This window comes from Nannospalax galili, unplaced genomic scaffold (genome assembly GCF_000622305.1).
Source record: "Nannospalax galili isolate Female #2095 unplaced genomic scaffold, S.galili_v1.0 scaffold668, whole genome shotgun sequence".
NCBI lineage: Eukaryota > Metazoa > Chordata > Mammalia > Rodentia > Spalacidae > Nannospalax > Nannospalax galili.
The window spans coordinates 1,400,663-1,417,370 of record NW_008358090.1 but is presented as its reverse complement, the minus strand read 5'-3'; the positions used below and the strand labels follow the sequence as shown (position 1 = coordinate 1,417,370).

General features: G+C 56.4%; 5 protein-coding genes and 1 long non-coding RNA gene across 26 annotated transcripts in view; 3 read left to right on the top strand and 3 right to left on the bottom strand.

Annotated features, from left to right (window-relative positions):
* The first annotated feature begins 215 nt into the window (after window positions 1-215).
* Spsb3 (splA/ryanodine receptor domain and SOCS box containing 3) lies at window positions 216-5,435 on the top strand. 4 transcript variants are annotated; one of them, XM_008856206.3, is made up of 7 exons: window positions 216-305; window positions 1,323-1,460; window positions 3,568-3,745; window positions 3,857-4,044; window positions 4,125-4,227; window positions 4,307-4,432; window positions 4,654-5,435. In XM_008856206.3, exons 2-7 carry the CDS (start codon window positions 1,335-1,337, stop codon window positions 4,995-4,997), a joined length of 1,065 nt encoding a protein of 354 aa, XP_008854428.1. In that variant the 5' UTR covers window positions 216-305; window positions 1,323-1,334; the 3' UTR covers window positions 4,998-5,435. The 4 variants fall into 4 exon arrangements, with proteins under 4 accessions (XP_008854428.1, XP_029413594.1, XP_029413595.1 ...); XM_029557734.1 differs by lacking the exon at window positions 216-305 and adding an exon at window positions 328-626; XM_029557735.1 differs by lacking the exon at window positions 216-305 and adding an exon at window positions 654-785.
* On the bottom strand, window positions 1,495-4,734 carry LOC108490106. Its single transcript, XR_001872120.2, has 3 exons — window positions 4,593-4,734; window positions 4,288-4,388; window positions 1,495-3,309 (listed from the first exon to the last, which is right to left on the bottom strand). It is a non-coding gene; the product is annotated as an uncharacterized LOC108490106 (long non-coding RNA).
* Window positions 5,436-5,585: 150 nt separating the features above from the next.
* Window positions 5,586-8,573, bottom strand: Eme2 (essential meiotic structure-specific endonuclease subunit 2). Its single transcript, XM_029557736.1, is given in 9 exon segments — window positions 5,586-6,047; window positions 6,120-6,309; window positions 6,396-6,508; window positions 6,661-6,751; window positions 6,916-6,960; window positions 6,962-7,005; window positions 7,630-7,779; window positions 8,114-8,243; window positions 8,350-8,573. Coding segments are annotated over 9 exon segments (1,158 nt in total). The 3' UTR covers window positions 5,586-5,876.
* Mrps34 (mitochondrial ribosomal protein S34) lies at window positions 8,550-9,828 on the top strand. The gene is made up of 3 exons (XM_008856207.3): window positions 8,550-9,010; window positions 9,211-9,253; window positions 9,339-9,828. The coding sequence occupies exons 1-3, from the start codon at window positions 8,690-8,692 to the stop codon at window positions 9,629-9,631; spliced, it is 657 nt and encodes a 218-aa protein (XP_008854429.1). The 5' UTR covers window positions 8,550-8,689; the 3' UTR covers window positions 9,632-9,828.
* Window positions 9,829-9,951: 123 nt separating this feature from the next.
* Window positions 9,952-11,007, top strand: Nme3 (NME/NM23 nucleoside diphosphate kinase 3). 2 transcript variants are annotated; one of them, XM_017795120.2, is made up of 5 exons: window positions 9,952-10,077; window positions 10,146-10,276; window positions 10,361-10,426; window positions 10,534-10,646; window positions 10,720-11,007. In XM_017795120.2, the coding sequence occupies exons 1-5, from the start codon at window positions 10,032-10,034 to the stop codon at window positions 10,835-10,837; spliced, it is 474 nt and encodes a 157-aa protein (XP_017650609.1). In that variant the 5' UTR covers window positions 9,952-10,031; the 3' UTR covers window positions 10,838-11,007. The 2 variants fall into 2 exon arrangements, with proteins under 2 accessions (XP_017650609.1, XP_008854427.1); XM_008856205.2 differs by having other exon boundaries at window positions 10,361-10,462.
* The window catches only part of Mapk8ip3 (mitogen-activated protein kinase 8 interacting protein 3), a 46,367-nt gene continuing 40,554 nt past the window's right edge, over window positions 10,896-16,708 (bottom strand). For 15 of the 17 annotated variants that reach the window (XM_008856196.3, XM_008856192.3, XM_008856194.3 and 12 more), the window contains 13 exons: window positions 16,096-16,261; window positions 15,316-15,498; window positions 15,049-15,238; window positions 14,819-14,938; window positions 14,645-14,725; window positions 14,494-14,561; window positions 14,200-14,348; window positions 13,876-14,047; window positions 13,525-13,638; window positions 13,197-13,235; window positions 12,906-13,085; window positions 12,652-12,801; window positions 10,896-12,577 (listed from right to left, as the gene is read on the bottom strand). In XM_008856196.3, the coding sequence (XP_008854418.1) occupies window positions 12,456-12,577; window positions 12,652-12,801; window positions 12,906-13,085; window positions 13,197-13,235; window positions 13,525-13,638; window positions 13,876-14,047; window positions 14,200-14,348; window positions 14,494-14,561; window positions 14,645-14,725; window positions 14,819-14,938; window positions 15,049-15,238; window positions 15,316-15,498; window positions 16,096-16,261 (1,734 nt within the window). In that variant the 3' untranslated portion in view covers window positions 10,896-12,455. Of the gene's footprint in view, window positions 12,578-12,651; window positions 12,802-12,905; window positions 13,086-13,196; window positions 13,236-13,524; window positions 13,639-13,875; window positions 14,111-14,199; window positions 14,349-14,493; window positions 14,562-14,644; window positions 14,726-14,818; window positions 14,939-15,048; window positions 15,239-15,315; window positions 15,499-16,095; window positions 16,262-16,708 lie in introns of those variants that run through there. The other 2 variants (XM_029557730.1, XM_029557731.1) reach the window with 2 other exon arrangements.

Genomic DNA, 16,708 nt, shown 5'->3' with positions numbered 1-16,708 from the left:
TCCCGATCGTGGCCACAGGTGATGACGTTACGAAGCCGGATTTACTTCCGTAAACACGTCCAATGGGCGTGCAAGCATCCCATTGACGACTCTATCGATGACCAGTGGAAACCTCGGCTGAGGATTGACAGGCCCTTCAAGCCCCTCTGCAGCAGCCCTGTCTCCCTAGTCCCGCCCCCGAGCCAAGCGCTGCAGGAGCGCCCGCCTCCGGCTGTCCAGCCAATGCCGTGCGGAGGCGGGGATTGTTTACGTTGTGGCCCGAGCCTAAAGTAGGTCAGCGCTGAGCGGCTCGGCGGTGGCAGCAGGTGAGCAACGCCGGTTCTGCCCAGCTCCGCGGGCGGCGCGGTGACCTTGCGGGCGGTTAGGCCAGCCACCGTTTGTGCCCCGGCGGCGATGCGCGGGAGGCTGGGAGGGGGCCGCGGGTTCGGGCGCGGCGGGCACCATCGCCGCGAGCCACCGGCGTGGGAAGCAGCCTTCGGCTCCGCGTAGGCCGAGCGTGTCCGCGTCCTAGGGAGTCGCTGGCTCATTCATTGAGCTGTGTGCTCCGGTGTGGCGCTCAGCCGGCCCGCTGCTGCGGACTGAGGGGCGCGGCCGCGCTCGGACCCTTTGTGGGTGGCCTGCGTGAGGTAGGATAGGTTGTGTGGAGGGGACGGCAGGCACTCGGGCAAAAGCTAGGACAGAACTGGCTACTGGATACAGGCAGCCCACTCGTGAGTGGAGAACCAGCCCTCCTCGAGCCTTGTATTTTGTCTCAAGAGCAACGTCAAGCTCGCGTAGATTTGAAGGTTGTGTCAGAAAGAGCCGAGTTTGTACGGTATGGAGCGGGAGGGTCAGAGTAAGTTGTGGGTACCCAGAGACTTGGAGGACCGCCTCATGTGTGGTGGATGGAGGGGTATCAGGGATGGATGACTGCTGTGTTTCTGGCATGAGGAACTGGATGCTGGAGATGCCATTTGTCAAAGTGGACAACGGAGGAGGAGCAAGTTAAGTGTGATATGCCTGAGGGGCAGCAGCTTCTGAATGGAGAGCAGAGATGGACTGGGGCATCTCCAGAGTCATGGGTGTCTGGGTGGCGTTTCACGCCATCGTCCTGGGTTTGATCGAGGTGGTCAGATACTGGAGCAAGGTATGAGCTTGTCGGAAAATTTCTGGAATCCAGGCTCATGGAGCTGCCCCGCCCCCCACCTTTTGTTGGGCCTATGGCCTAGCCTGCCAGGTGTCCCAGAAGTGGCAGGGGTAGAGTTGTAGGGTGGGGATATGGGCTAGATTTGGGCATCTTCTGCCATACTGTCTCTTAAGTTCTGAATTATGTCTTCTTCCAGGTCCTGTCCACCATGGCTCGACGCCCTCGGAGCAGCAGGGCATGGCACTTTGTCCTAAGTGCAGCCCGCCGAGACGCAGATGCCCGAGCCATAGCTCTGGCAAGCAGTCCTAACTGGGGCTATGATTCCGATGGGCAGGTAGGTCCCAGTGGCAAGATGAACATGGCCAGTCTATGGATGAGGAGTCAGAAAAAGATGCTGAGCCAAGTGACTGGACTGTCTCCTGGTTCACCATGCTTGGCAAGGTTCTTTGGTGTGGTAAAAACATGTAGTCTGAAGGTGACAGACTCAAGATAGGCAGGGAGCCTTCCCAGGGAATGGCAGTCCTAGATAGTGCTGTTCAGCCCTCAACTTGGTACATACCTCTGAAGGTTTCTTTTTCCTTATTATTGTATTTATATGGTGTATGTGTACCACAGAGTGTGCATGGATGTCAGAGGACAACTAGAGTGTAGTTTGTTCTTTCCTTCTACCTTTACTTGGGTTCTGGGGATCCAATTTATGTTGTCAGGCTTGTACAGCAAATGTTTACCTACTGAACCTTCTTGCTGGACCTACATGTTTCATTTTTCAGTACAAGTATTCACTTTACATTCATGTATGTGTCTAAAAGCATCTGTGGTTTACTTTCTGTTGATATTTTTAGATATGGTCTCATGCTGTACTTTAGGCTACCTTCAACTTGAGGCAGTTTATTGTGTATGAGTGTGTGGACATATGTGCTACAGTGTGCATGTGGAGGTCAGAGAACAACTAATGGTGGTCAGTTCTCTTCTTCCACCATGTGGGACCCTAGGATTAAACTCAGGTCATCAGACTTGGCAGCAAGTGCCCTTCTTTTTTATTTGTATCTGTGATTCTTGATATTTACATTTCCCAAGCCTTCCTTGCTTGGAGACTCTCTGAGCACGGGGAGGCCCAGGAATACAGGGCAGGGGTAGAGATGGACAGGATTTTTGCTCATCTCTCTACGACTTCTAGGTCTGTGGGGCACAGTGAAGGGGTAGCTCCTCATCTGGCTTCCTGAGGTGTCATTGTAATGGAGGTCTGGTTCTGCCTTATGTTGCCTCTGACCTGGTCAGCAGCATCCAGGCCCTTCCTGGGTCCTCTGAACTTGATAGGCGAGCTCAAATTCCAGCTACACCTCTAGCTCCCAGTGACAGTGTGTCTTTGAGTAGACTATGCTTCACAGGCTCTTCACTATGGGACTGCGGTAGTGACACACACATGCTGTGTGTCATCTGTCATCTAATGGGCCTGTCATCCATGTGGGCAGTACCTGATCTCCCCTGGGCCCTGTGTTGGCCTAAGTAGTACCCTCCCTTCCTTTTGCCCTGGAGCCAGCCAGGGTGGATCAGATTGACTTTGGCTCTTGACTCAGTGGGTCAGCCTTGATTTTGGAGGACCCTCTGTTTATACCAGTGGCGTACAGCCCTCTAGGTCTGGCCTATCTAGACCTCCCCTCTAGTCAAGATAGCTATTTTGATTGGCTCCTGAGGGGCTTCGGTTTATCTTAGCTGACTAAGCACGCTCAGGTCTCTGTTGCTGGCTGCCACCTCGATTGCCCAGCAACCATGATGGTTCTCAGTAATGGGTGACCTGGGGACCCTCCCTGACGAGCTCAGGGGCATACAAAGTAACTGAATGGTGTGGATTGGTCAATGGTTGGAACCTGGTCAGCTCAGCCTTATCTGTACCTATACTAGGTCCCTAGGATTGAAAGCTCAAGCCACAAGGACTGTACCTCTTTGGAGGAGTTTGCTACAACTGAGGCTTGAAGCAACAGTGTCAGCCCATTAGGCTCATTAAGAGCTCCTGACTTTCCTCCAGTGATGGGGCCACATCCCAAGACAGGATCAGGATCAGGATCAGGATCAGGTCTTTTGATGTGAGGAACCTCATGCTGGATCTTGCTGTCAGAACCATCCCAGTGGTTTAGGAGAAGGCAGGAGGTAGTCTCTGACAGCTGGATTTTCAGGGCTCCCGGCTATGGAGAAGTGGGGCTGTGGTTTGTATATTGAGCCTCAGATATATCAGGAATCCATCTGAGAACCTATCCCCCAGGAGCCATCTCCCCACCCCCACTGTACCAGTCAGGCACAGAGGCCAGGTCTCTGCACTGAGATGGGCTATGCTTAGGACCCCTGGAAGTTCAATTTCCCTTCCCTGGTGAACATCAAAAGGGATCAGGTAAGCTGGCAGTGGGAGGGCTGCCATAGGAAGGAATCTGTCCCTTCCCTTCCAGCATAGCGATTCAGACTCGGACCCCGAGTACTCGTCCCCGACACCATCCATCCCCAGTGCTGTGCCTGTGACTGGAGAGTCCTTCTGTGACTGTGAGGGCCAGAGTGAAGCTGCTTTCTGTAGCAGCTTACATACAATACACCGTGGCAAGGACTGCCGCTGTGGCGAGGAGGACGAGGGTGAGTGCCCTGCTAGAGGGGCCTATCTGGAGGCCTGGGTGGGTTCTCTGGGAGCAGTAGAGTGGCTCTTGTCTCTAGCTCTGCCTAGCTTGGGCCCTTTCTGTATTGCAGATTTCGACTGGGTCTGGGATGACCTGAACAAGTCCTCTGCCACCTTGCTGAGCTGTGACAACCGCAAGGTCAGCTTCCACATGGAATATAGCTGTGGCACTGCAGCCATCCGGGGCACTAAGGAGCTGGGGGATGGCCAACATTTCTGGGAGATCAAGATGACCTCTCCTGTGTATGGCACCGACATGGTAAGTGGTCCAGGCAGGAGGGCAGCTGCCATGGGCCCTGACCCCAGGTACCCCACTGCTTAGCCCCCCACTATTCCCAGATGGTGGGCATTGGGACGTCGGATGTAGATCTGGACAAGTACCACCATACGTTCTGCAGCCTGCTTGGCAGGGATGAAGACAGCTGGGGCCTCTCCTACACAGGTGGGTTCTGCCCCTGGGGTGGGAGTGGGCCCAGCAATACAGCAGACCTCCCAGGCTCACCCATCTCAACTGCCTCCAGGGCTCCTTCACCACAAAGGCGATAAGACAAGTTTTTCTTCACGCTTCGGCCAGGGCTCCATCATTGGTGTACATCTGGATACCTGGCATGGGACATTGACCTTCTTCAAGAACAGGAAGTGCATAGGTAAAAGTGTTTTCCCTCACTCTGACCCTGAGTGGAGTTCAGAGATGGGAGCCTACAGGGTGGGGCCAGACAGGCTACGAATTGAGGCTGCTTTGAGGATAGACAGGGCTGAAGCCAGCGTTGAGCCCAGCTTCCTTGCTCAGAGCAACAAACTGCTCACCTTGCAGCCCCTTTCCTGGCCCTTCCTGAGCCATGAGGGACTTAGGCTGTTTCCCTTCCAGGAGTGGCTGCCACTCGGCTGCAGAACAGGAGGTTCTATCCAATGGTATGCTCCACAGCGGCCAAGAGCAGCATGAAGGTCATCCGCTCCTGTGCCAGCTCCACCTCCCTGCAATACCTGTGTTGCTACCGCCTGCGCCAGCTTCGACCAGACTCTGGTGACACTCTTGAGGGTTTGCCCCTGCCACCTGGCCTGAAGCAGGTGCTGCATAACAAACTGGGCTGGGTTCTGAGTATGAACTGCAATCACCAGAAGCCCCCTGCGCCCCCACCTGGCACAGCCACAACTGGCCCCATGAGTCCTGAGTCCAGGCCCTGTCAGAGGAAGCGCTGCCGAAGGACCTGACTTGTCCAGTGGAAATGGCCTCCTGGGGCTGGGACTGCCTTCCTCTGTCCTTTCCTACCAGGGCAGCAGGAAAGAACTGAGGTGTGACTGGGGTTTTCTCCATCTCCCTGAGGTCAGGATAGTGTGGGGGCTTGAGGGCCACAGTAGAGGCTATTCTGCTCTCCTAGTGGGGAAGCTCCACACCTGTCTTCAGAGTCTCCCTCCATGTGTCCCAGGAGCAGCAGCTCCTGGACCCAGACCACAAGCCTGGGAGGCTAGCTGACCCCCAGGGTGGTAGACTCACAGCCCAGGGAGAAGGGCTGTTCCCAACCCACAGGACCTTGGGATTTTCCAGGCTTGCTTTGCATGTTGTTAGCTGCTCCTTTTGTCAGCAAGTGACCTGTGAAGGGTTTATTTCTCATTCCCATATGCTATAACATTAAAGAGTCTACAACAAGGCCTCCTGGTCTAACTGTGCCCATGGTTTGTCTTCCACTAGGTCTTTTTCCCAGGGGAGTACCCTAAGCATCCAGGTGGCAGTAGGTTGAGCACTGCCCTGCAGTCTCTTCTGAGTGCCCACCTGGGCACTAAGCCATACCACCAGGCTCCCTGCAGCTACTGTACAAGCCAAGGGGAGGTGAAGCCCCAGCCATTCTAGGGGCTGCCTGCCATCCCCCAGGCTCTTTTGTTTATCCCAGCTTCCCCCCTCACCTCCTGTGGTGCTTACACTTGATCAGCCATGGACAGAGTCTACCCCATGCTTTTGAGAAAGTACTGTGGCTGGGTTCCACCCCTTTGCCTGCCCCTCAGGGTTAGTCTTATGGGTCAGTTCCCAGGGCAGTGGGCTTGTCCTATTAAGCTGATGGGTAAGAGGACGCCTGGGGGTGCCACAGGCATTGGTTAGGAGCCCAGATCCAGCAGGAGGTTGAGGTTCATGGTGGTTAGGAAGATACAGATGCGGTGTGAGAGGTCAGGTCCCACTCTTGGGGGCTGCCTGCCTCTGTGAGCCTTCACCGGGAGGTCAGCCAAGAGGCCCAGGTGTTCCTGCTCTATGCTGCAGGACTCAAGAGCCTAGGGTGAACATAGGTGTGAGCAGGTAGGCCTCAGGACCTGGTCCTGGGAAGGGCGACTTGCGAGATTCACTTGCTGCAAAAGGTGGGGGGAGGAGAAGGCAGTAATGACAGCATCAGCCACAGCTGGGCTGATTCGGTTAAACTGCCTGATCTGTCACCACCATACCTCACAGAGTCCAGAACCATCTCTGGTCACTTGCTGGCCTGAAGCCCGGTGTCCTGCTATGTAGAAGGAAAAGGCCTGGGACTCCCGGTACTGCCTGAAATGAGAGGGGAACCAGAATGAAAACATACGCTGCCCTCCAGCCCTATGCCGCCCTCACTCAGCCTTTGTAGGGATACACACTTAGAGGGGCGCTGGGAGAGGGCCTTGGTGAAGGCACACACATGCTGACTCAGCTCCTGCCACAAGGCCACCAGCAGCACATCCATGTTCACACAGAGCTGAAGCAGCAGTGACTGGGAAGTGTGAGAGGTAGGCCTGGGTTTCCTCTGGGGAACACCAACCTCAACCATGCCAGAAGCCAAACTCAACTCTGCCTGGCCTCAGAGAGCAGTCCAAATGCAGGGACCAAGGCCAGCTGTGTCACTCAACCTATGCTAGCCCTCACCTCCACCTCAGGCCAGCTGATGGCATCTTTGGCATGACCTTCTGTTGACCTCTCCAGCTGCTGTGTCTTCTGGGAACTGGGCTAGTGAGACCTGAGCAGAGGTGACCATCTCTTGGGCTCCCCCAAATCTCCTGCCTCTGCAGGGACCACCCAGAGAAGTGGGACCAACTGTGGCACAGCAGCTGTTAGAGGCACCCCCATCATCTAGAATTCCAGCCCAGCCAGCCCTACTGAGGTTGTTAGGGTGAGTGGTACCACAGGTATGCATCCAGTCCAATGACAGCCAGGTGGAGATGGGTGGGACTCAGGAGAGAGCCAGGGCAGGGAGCAGGGTGGGCCTGTGATCTGAAAGCAAGAACATACACGCACCTGTTCACAGAAGGACTGGGACAGCAGGCCCACACACAGCAGCATGGCCAATTTGCAGAGGAAAGAGAACAAAGTGAAGCCTACAGGTTCTGCACCTATCCCCATGATTCTTTGGAGATCAGCTCTACTTCCTTACATTCTCCCCCAGAAGAACATAGGCACACCTGTTTCTGGAGTTGAAGTGAGTGAGGCCCTCACTTCTATACCCAGTCTGGCCCTTGGCTGGCACACAGCAGGGGCTACAAAAATACTGATCCTTGTAATCTGGCACACACAGAGTTTAGCAGAATTGTGCGCCAAGCAAGTATCAGGTGTACCCCTTAAATCAGGATTACATGAACAGCCAAATGAGGGCTGGATTGTCACTGTTACAGGGAGATCCCACAGCCAATGCTTATTCCATGTGGACACTATCAGTCAGAATTGTCCAAGTTGCCACCAATCCTAGTCCTCCGAAGGACCTTAAATGCTGTGTCCAGAGCACTCTCAGGTTTCTTCATTTCACCAACACCTCTGTGGTTCTTACCAGACAGAAGCTCCAGCCTTGCCCAGACTGAGGAACCAGCCCTACAAGACAATGGATAAGGCCTTTCCCAGTACCTGGGTCAGCTGGGCAGCACCTTGAAGAAACTCCTGGGATTCCAGCAGCAGCAACTGTTCCTGCTCATCCTCAGCAGGTGCCTCAGGAAGCATTTGTGGGGACATTAAGGGTACTGCTTTAGGCCGGTGTGAGCAAGGCCTCTCCCTCTGCTACCCAGCCAATACCAGGCACTGCAGCTCTCCATACAGACAAGCTCAGGCCTGCCAGGACTGCTCCCCAGAAATCCCAGCGTCCAAAACCACTCAACTTCATGAACAGCAGGAACCCTGGCCCCAGCCTCATTGGAATAGGACATCTTCTGGTAGCAGCTGAGTTCAGGTTTCTTGCTCCTGGAGCAGCTTGGGTGTCCTCCAGCTTTTAGGTTACTCCTCTGCAAGGCAAGCACCATTTCAGCTGCCTCTCCAGTGAAACCTCGTACTAGGGCTGGCACTCAGCAAGTGATAGGGAGGCACTCACGACGCGGGTGTCCTGGTGAGGTCCCACTCCGCTCCACCGCAGGCTGCGCGCCAGGCACTGCGGCTCGATGCGGCACTCACAGCCCAAAGCGCCCAGCGCCTCCATCAGAATGTCCGAACCAGCATCTTCTAGGACAGCTGGGACCGACAAGCGACAGCTGGGTCACTCCTCCTTCCACCGAGCCGGCCTGCGAGTGCCGACGCTGCCCTGGAGGGAGCTCGGGATACCCTGCCAATCCACCCCGGCCCCGCACCTGGGTCCACACACACACCGCCAGGCGCCGCAGGACCTGATCCGCGCGCGGCGCCTTAGTTGACGCCCTGAGCTTGCTCACCGCGTCCAGGGCTTCCGCGCCGACCTCCGTAGATGCGGCGCCTTCCGGGTCTGAATCCAAGATCTTCCAGGTGGAGAGACGCCGCTAGCCCCGGCTACGGCGACCGCAACCGCGACATGAGACCGTGGTTCTGCGGGACTTCACCTCGGCCATAGCCCAGCCTTACCGCAGCTTCCGGACGTACCCGGACGCTTTTGCCTAGGACACCCGCCGCTTCCGGCGCCAGAGGACTTCGGAAGCCCAGGATTCCGGCCGGTAAGGACGCAGGTATGGCGCGGAAGAAAGTGAGACCCAGACTGATCGCCGAGCTGGCCCGTCGCGTGCGCGCCCTGCGTGAGCAGCAGAACCGACCGCGAGACTCGGAGCTCTACGCCTTAGACTACGAGACGCTGACCCGGCCGCACTCGGGCCGCCGGCTTCCTGTGCGCGCCTGGGTCGACGTGCGCCGCGAGAGCCGCCTCCTGCAGCTGCTCTCCCGCCTCCCGTCGTTCGGTCTGGGTCGTCTGGTCACCCGCAAGTCCTGGCTGTGGCAGCACGACGAGCCGTGCTACTGGCGCCTCACGCGCGTGCGGCCCGACTATACGGCGCAGGTGCGCACTCTCTCGTTCTTGCCTGTCCTGCTGTACATGTTGGTCGCCCTGGACCACACTGGCCCTGTCCTACCCACACTGAACCACCTGGACCTGTGTCTCTCCGGTACCCATACGTAATTCGGAGTCAGAGGCTTCCGCTCCACATTCCGGGGAGTAGGGGTTTTCTGAGTTGACAAGCTCCCACCTTTCTTTTGCAGAACTTGGACCACGGGAAGGCCTGGGGCATCCTGACCTTCAAAGGTAAGGCTGAGTCGCTGGCAGGAACCGGTGATGGCCAGCATACTATCCAACCAGCACGCAGCCAGCCATGTCTTTCTTTCCCCAGGGAAGACGGAAGACAGTGCCCGGGAAATCGAGCATGTAATGTATCACGATTGGCGACTAGTGCCTAAGCACGAGGAGGCGGCCTTCACTGCGTTCACTCCAAAGCCAGAAGATAGACCGAGCCCTGTCCCCTACCCCCCTCTGCTGCGGGCCATGATCTTCGCGGAACGACGGAAAAACGGAGATACTAGCGTCCAGGAGCCGCTCCTGAACCTGGAGAGGACACGGGTGCATCCCTGGGACTACCCTGCAAAACAGGAGACCAAGGGGAAGGCCAAGGGCACCCCAGTCTAACTGCCAGGGCTGGCAGGGAGGCCCTTGTGGGTCATTTGATGGACAAGTGTCTTTGACTGTGCTCCTTCATTGGAGAATTAGAGACCTTGCAGCCCTGACACCTACCTGTGAATGAGGGGTCCCAGCTGACAGGCTGCCAACACTTCCAGGTTGCCCCTTGCTAGTTCCTGTGGCTAGGAATAAACGCCTGAAGTGGCCTGTGTTGTGGTTTCGTTGCATGAGCGCCTTGGGACTGTTGAGAGGGAAGGTGGCTTTGCAGGGCACTGGTACACACTGTTAGTCTGTCATAGGCGCTGCGGCTGCGCTCTGGGCACCACGGGTCTCTGGGAGAACCCGAGCCCCGGAGTTCCTTTACTGTAGGCCCCGCCCCCGCGCCACCCTGCCCGCTCTATCCGCCGCCATGATCTGCCTGGTGTTGACCATCTTCGCCAACCTCTTTCCCAACAGTGAGCACCGGGGCAGGGAAGGGCTGGGGGCGAGCAGCGGGATAGATCTGACGCTAGGTTTTCGCTAGCCTGCAGCGGCGTGAACGAGCGCACTTTCTTGGCTGTGAAGCCCGATGGAGTGCAGCGGAGGCTGGTGGGCGAGATAGTGCGGCGCTTCGAGAGGAAGGGCTTCAAGTTGGTGGCACTCAAGCTAGTGCAGGTGCGGGAGCATAAGGGACAGGAGGACCTGGGAAGGGTGCGGGCGGAACCCTAGGCCGTGGTGCAGGCGGCCGTTGTTCTCCAGGCTTCCGAAGAACTGCTGCAGGAGCACTATGCTGAGCTGCGGGAGCGCCCCTTCTACAGCCGCCTGGTTAAGTACATGGGCTCTGGGCCAGTGGTGGCCATGGTGAGTTTCCAAGGGCCAGCACGGGGTCGGGGAGGCGTCGGGAATCCTTGAGCTGACAGTAGGCCCTGCAGGTATGGCAAGGGTTGGATGTCGTGCGAGCTTCGCGGGCCCTCATCGGGGCTACTGACCCAGGGGACGCCATGCCCGGCACCATCCGCGGGGATTTCTGCCTGGAGATTGGCAAGTAAGTCTTATCCTAATTTTACCCTGCCACCCCTCAGCCCTTAATGCTTGCTCATTCACTGGTCCCCGTGCAGGAACTTGATTCATGGGAGTGACTCAGTGGAGAGCGCTCACAGAGAGATCTCGCTCTGGTTCCGTGAGGATGAACTACTGTGTTGGGAGGACAGCACTGGACATTGGCTATACGAATAGATGCTTCTGGAGGCTGTGTTGCCAGCCCAAGGTGGTGTAGACTTTTTGGTACCCACAGAACTTGGCAGCAGTAATATGGTTGTGAGTCCACCCAATCTAGTCCACCCAGGGACAGCTGCTCACACCTCCCCTCCCCGTACTTCTTTTTCTAATAAACTACAGAAAACGTTTGTGTGCACTGGCATGGTCCCAAGACAGAGGTAGTGTTAAGACGTTTATTACATACAGAGCAGATATGTGGGTTCACTTGCAGGGCCAAAGCCTGAGTTGCACTAGCCCTTCCTCCAGCTGCACCCACCCAGTTAACCCAAGTTACGTCACACTCCTGTGGGAACTGACAAGGGACATACATCACAGTGGAGATGTGGCAGGGTGGTGGGGAGAAGCCTGCCGCAGCACATTGCTCCAGCTTGTGGTAGCCAGATAGGATCAACAACAGTGCCCCAGGATATGTGCTTCTCTGGTGGGGAGGGGACAGCAGGGACCAGCTAGCCCTGATCAGTGTTCCTGGTGGAGAGTAAGGCCAGGACCAAGAAAGTAGAAAGGCCAGCAGAGCAGGCTACCTTGCCAGGGTGGCCCAGGGCAGTGCTTGCCCCCACACACTTGCTTAGAACTGTGCCCATCTTGACCTGTCCTCAGCCTTTCTGGCCCCTGCCTGGCAGCTTCTTGTCAGTTGCTCTTCAAAGGAACAGATCACAGTGGGCAACCCTAGGCACTTAGTATGTGTCTGGGAGCTGGGCTCCTTGGAGCCCTGTGCAGGAAGCAGGCCCTGGGAACATTACCATCTCCCCATCAACCTGAGCCTGCATCCTAAGACTGACCCTGGGGCAGCCAGGGACACCCTTCTTCCTGAGGCCTGGGCCTGCCCTGGCAGCCTGAGAAATTCTACCCTAGGGTCTTGTTCCTCCAAGGTAAGTCTTGTAGCCCGGAAGACCCTGGAGTACACTGGTTGGTGTGGGGCTGGACAACCTTGGGCTCCCTTGGGTTAATGGGTCATCCTTTGAAGCAGCTGCCCAGGGAGCCTGGCCCTGAGCTTTCATGCCAGGTCCTACGTGAGACCCAGGCTGGGGACTGAGGGAACGGAAGTTTGGAGATGGGAAAGCCCACAGAAGGCTGGTTGAGGTCCGGGAGCCTGGGTAGCCTGAGCCCTATCTCGGCAGAAGGCAGCTGGGTCTGGGTCCCTCTGAGAGACCAAGGGCTTAGGAATCAGGAACCCTGCCTCAGGGCAGCATGCAAAGCAAGTGGACTTGGGAGAAGGCCCTTGTTCTTGCCAGGACTAAGGAGGTCTAAGAGGAACCAGGGCCACATGTGAGGGCCACTGATAGCCATCTTGGTCCTGCCTTGTCCTGAAGGGCCCCTGGGACATCATGTTGGGCTGGGTGCTGGCTAGGGCCAGGAGCTGATATCCCAGAGGCTCTCTCCTCCCTGATGGGAACCCTACCTGCTCCCTCCCAATGACCTGTCTCACCCCTCCCTAACAGCTGGGGATGTTGGACCTCAGGCAAAAGCTGCAAGTTGAGAGGTTAGAAGGGGATGGATGAGCCTGGCTGCCCCAGGGGACAGGCAGAGGGCAGGCGGGCAAGGTCCTATGTACAGTTGGCATCAGGCAGGGCAGGCTTCACTCAGGGGTGTAGGAGACTTGCCACACAATGATGTGGCTGCGCTCAGCCTTGGACAACACAGGCTTCACCTGGTTCACATCCCCGGCACCTTCCTCCGTCTCATCGTCTTCTCCGTCCCCTGGGGGTTTGCAGCCATGAAGAGGGCTCCCACCTGCCCACACCAGGACCCACCTCTGGCCTGTGTCTACTTACCGATGCGGAAGTCAATGTAACCTTCACCTCCACTCAGCACCAGTGCATTCTTCAACTTCTGGCCCTCAGCATCTGCAGCAGGTGCAGCAGGCCCAGGGCCCTCTGATGGGCTGTCCAGAACACTGCCATTGAGAGTGGCCAGCACATTTCCTGTCATGGGGCAGAAGGACCTCAGTACAGTAGCCTTCTAAAATGGCCAAAGCTGTGCCCCTATAGCACAGTGGGCAAAGTGTGGAGCAAGACTGATTGTGCACCTGGCACTGAAACGAAGAATTTGACAGCATCACGGTGCCCGTGGAAGCAGAGCTGAGCCTGAGCCATGGAGCAGTAGGGGATGAAGCTACTGGCTGCCTTGTCACTGCTGTCGTCCCCGTATACGTGGATGACGCCACCAGGGCGGGCCCCCTCCCCAGATGTGGGGGATGTCTTGTTGGCTGGGAACAAAGGGACAGGGAGGTGGGATCTTTTCTTTTCAGCAGGCAGCTGGGAGTGTGGTAGGGGAAGGACGGCATAGTCAATGCCCTGGGCAGATGCTGTTGACTTACCTCTAAGACCCAAGAGCTGGCCTCGGTGCAAGACTACAGCTGGGGAAGAGAGAAGGAAGGCTGAACTGGGCCAGAGATGGCTGGGGAGCCCACCTACCCTTGGAACCCTTTCTTTTTTTTTTTTGGTCTTTTTTTGAGACAGGGTCTCTCTGTAGCCCCAGCTGTCCTGGAACTCACAATGTAGACCAGGCTGGCCTTGAACTCACAAAGATCCGCCTGCCTCTGCCTCCAGAGTGCTGGGCTTAAAGGCATGCACCACCATGCCTGGCAGGACTCTTAGTATGACTGCCCCTTGATAGATATCCCCTGTGGTTGGGGAGCCACTCACTCTCAGTCAGGGGGATGGAGATGACAACCCCGTTGCCAGTGCCCACCCACAGGCGGTTGCCGGCGATGAGAAGGGCTGTGATGCGGACGAAGGAGAAGCCCAGCTTGCCAGTGCCTGAGTGGGGACAGAAAGAGTGGTCAGTTCAACCAGTGCTGAATGTCCCAGTCACTCAGCCTGGCACATCCCCTAACTTAGCATAATTAATTAATTCATCTTGAGACAGGCTCTCATGAAGCCCAGCTTGGTCTTGAACCTGCTATGTAGCTGAGGGTGACCTTTAAACTCTTGTTCCTCCTGCCTTAACTTCCCAAGTGTTGAGATTATAGGCATGTGCTACCATGCCTGGCTCACCCAGCATCTTGCTAACATAAGGCTCGATGTCCACATCCTGCAGGTGCTGGTGGGTGTGAGCATGGTAGAGCCGCAGGGTGGAGTCCAAGCGGATGGAGACCCATACTCCGTCACCAATCCAGGCCAGTTGTCGTACCTGGCTCTCCCGCCTTGGATGGGCATCAAATGACTTCTGTGGAGTCATGGTAGTCAGTCAACAGGGGTGGGTAATGGAGAGGGAAGGGTCCTGGAACTGCTGTAATGTAGGGGGTCACCTTAGTGTCATGCAGCCTCTGATCTGGCAAAAGTCCCTCCCCTCCCTGGAGTCCATTTGTCAGTACTTGCCTCGATCTGCATTGTCTTGGGCTGGATGACGTGCACCTTGTTCTTGTAGCCACACCAGACACGATCATCCACAACAGCCATACAACGGATAGAGTGATGTGGGTGGCCAAGGTCCATGAGGTGGTAGTTGCTCAGGTCCCACTGGCCATCTAGAGAAAGCCAGGATACCTACTCAGGCTTGGCTACGATCTCTCTGCTCACAGGGCTGAGATATAGGACCCATTGCTAAGCTCAGGATGGACCCAGGGACCCAAAGAGCCCTTAGACCTATCTGTAAGGGCAACCAGGCCTTACCCTCACCACGATGGAAGATGGCCAGGGTCCCATCTGCAAGAGCCACCAGTACTCGGCCTTTGACATGCCTGAAATGGGAAGTCAGTGAGGCAGGTTGATGCTGCCTGGGCCCTTGGCTCCCTTACCCCAGCCCTCAGTGGGGGCCACATACACCAGGCTCAGCACAGAGTCTTTCAGCTTGATAGAATGCAGACACTTCTTCCAGTTGGTCACTGCTGAGTGCACGTAGAGCCTGCAGGGTAAGGCAGGTGGACAAGGCTTGCAGGGTTCACCAAGCCCTCCTGCCCAGCCAGGTCCCAAGTCTTGTGTCCCCAGCTGTGCCTACCAGCCATTCTGGGCTCCTAGCCACATGGTGGGTGCAGCACTGCTGCTGGCTGCTGAGGTGTCCCCACTGGGCTCCACCTGAGGCTGAACACTGCTTCCATCTGGCTCTGGCCCATTCTCACTGAAGAAAGGATGCTAGCTGCAGGGTAGGCCACAGAAGCCTAAGCCTGCTCCCTGCCCAGCTCTGCCATCCTCCCCTCCACTCATCTAATCCAACCCAAGAAAGCCCACCTGCCAGGCTGCGTGCTGGAAGGTGGGGTAGGTGCCAGGTCAGTGAAGACATGCTCTGTGAGGGGCCCTGGGCAAACTGCAGCTGCCTCTGGCTCACTTGGACCAGGGTCTGGCACCTCTGTGGCTTCTGTGGCTTCTTCTGTGGATTGGGATGGGTTGACTTTCCCACTAGCCGTAGCAGCCACCTCCCCTGTGGAAAGACAAGTAAGTTTGGCTGGATAGAAATAGAGGAACGAGGAGATAAGGAGAAAACCATCTAAGACTCACCCTGCCCCTTGTCCAGCACTGGGGTGTCTCCTCGGGAGGAACAGTTGCTACGTGGCACATTGCAGCGAGTAGCACACCCTACCAGGGTGATGCCAGCCAGTACACCATCAGTGCCCGAATCTTCGGGATTCATATCGCTGTCTAGGAACATCTCCCCTGGGGGATAGTCACTGTCGCTGGCCGCTGGGGGGGAGGAGGGAGATTCCCAGCCCATCAGCCCAACACCACAAAGTCACCCCAAAGCTCCAGCTCAGTGGAATTAGGAGGAGATGGGAGATGGGAGATGCCTATTAGGCTGGCTCTACTCTTAGCCAGCCCAGTCTCCACACACAGCAACCCATGGCCCTCTGGTGACATCTATCCTGAGGCCTAGCCTTAAGCACATAGGTTGAAAATTGAGTAGTAAGGCTCTGCTCCTCAGTGCATCTGTCATATGATAGACCTGGAAGAACTCTATGGAGTAGAGTCACCTGGGCAAACAGCTGAAGTTTCAAACCAGACTTGCAGGACACTCAGCACCATGCTGGGGCTAGGCCCAGGAGGTCATGGGGCTGCTGCTGAGGGTGAATCCTGTACCTAAAGTAAGCTTTCTCTGGGACATGTGGCCCAGGGTCTAACTTGACCTAATGTCTACTCAATACTCAGCAGGCCTCTTATCCCTATTTATACAATATCCCAGTCACATCTGGGTAAAAATGAAGAGCCACCCGCCAAGTACCAGCTTTGCAGTGTCCACAAGTAGACAGTGCCTGCTGTATGGTAGTGGGAGCCCCAGCTCACCAGGGATGCTGGAGATACACAGGACGTGGGCATTGCAGACTGTGAACTGGTCCACAACGGTGCCTGGTTGGTTGGCATCGATGATCACCACCTTGCTGGTGGTCAGGGTGCTGGTGAGGATCCATACCCGGCTGGAGGTAGCATCTGTCTCAGGGACCTCCTTTGCCTATTTTTTTTTTTTTTTTTGTGGGGAGTAGGGGGGAAGAGTTAAGGGTGATGCCTTAACTTGGTGTCAACATGAGTCAGGGAGTCTCTAGGACCACTAGGATCTAGCCTTGAATACAGCATCAGTGGACACAGCCTACCCTGGACAAGAACTCAAACCAAGATCTTGATGGTTGACTTCCAGGAGGAAGCTTTGAGCTCAGAGAGGCTACTCCCAAGGCCCCTAAGTCAAGCTGGGATTATGTTCTGGGCTCCACTGAAAAGCACTGGGCTTCTCCTGTGTGCAGGCCCTCCTGTTGCCCACTTCTCTGCATGAGGCAAACTGTGCCTGTCTTTTCCAAGGCGGACCTCTGTTGACCAAAGGCAGTGAGTGGTCTTACAGCTTCATGGACTGGGAAGTAGTTTGGGCTACAGAGGAGCAGCAATGGTGTCCTGGATTGCTGATAGC

Excerpts from the sequence above, each read along its gene's own strand:
- Spsb3 (XM_017795138.2), top strand. The coding sequence starts at position 1,034 with ATGGACTGGGGCATCTCCAGAGTCATGGGTGTCTGGGTGGCGTTTCAC. Across the intron at positions 4,228-4,306 it reads CTGGGGCCTCTCCTACACAG|GGCTCCTTCACCACAAAGGC; the intron begins GTGGGTTCTGCC and ends AACTGCCTCCAG. Across the intron at positions 4,433-4,653 it reads CAAGAACAGGAAGTGCATAG|GAGTGGCTGCCACTCGGCTG; the intron begins GTAAAAGTGTTT and ends TTTCCCTTCCAG.
- Mrps34 (XM_008856207.3), top strand. The coding sequence starts at position 8,690 with ATGGCGCGGAAGAAAGTGAGACCCAGACTGATCGCCGAGCTGGCCCGT. Across the intron at positions 9,011-9,210 it reads GGCCCGACTATACGGCGCAG|AACTTGGACCACGGGAAGGC; the intron begins GTGCGCACTCTC and ends TTTCTTTTGCAG. Across the intron at positions 9,254-9,338 it reads GGGCATCCTGACCTTCAAAG|GGAAGACGGAAGACAGTGCC; the intron begins GTAAGGCTGAGT and ends TTCTTTCCCCAG.
- Nme3 (XM_008856205.2), top strand. The coding sequence starts at position 10,032 with ATGATCTGCCTGGTGTTGACCATCTTCGCCAACCTCTTTCCCAACA. Across the intron at positions 10,277-10,360 it reads TGGCACTCAAGCTAGTGCAG|GCTTCCGAAGAACTGCTGCA; the intron begins GTGCGGGAGCAT and ends GTTGTTCTCCAG. Across the intron at positions 10,647-10,719 it reads TTCTGCCTGGAGATTGGCAA|GAACTTGATTCATGGGAGTG; the intron begins GTAAGTCTTATC and ends GTCCCCGTGCAG.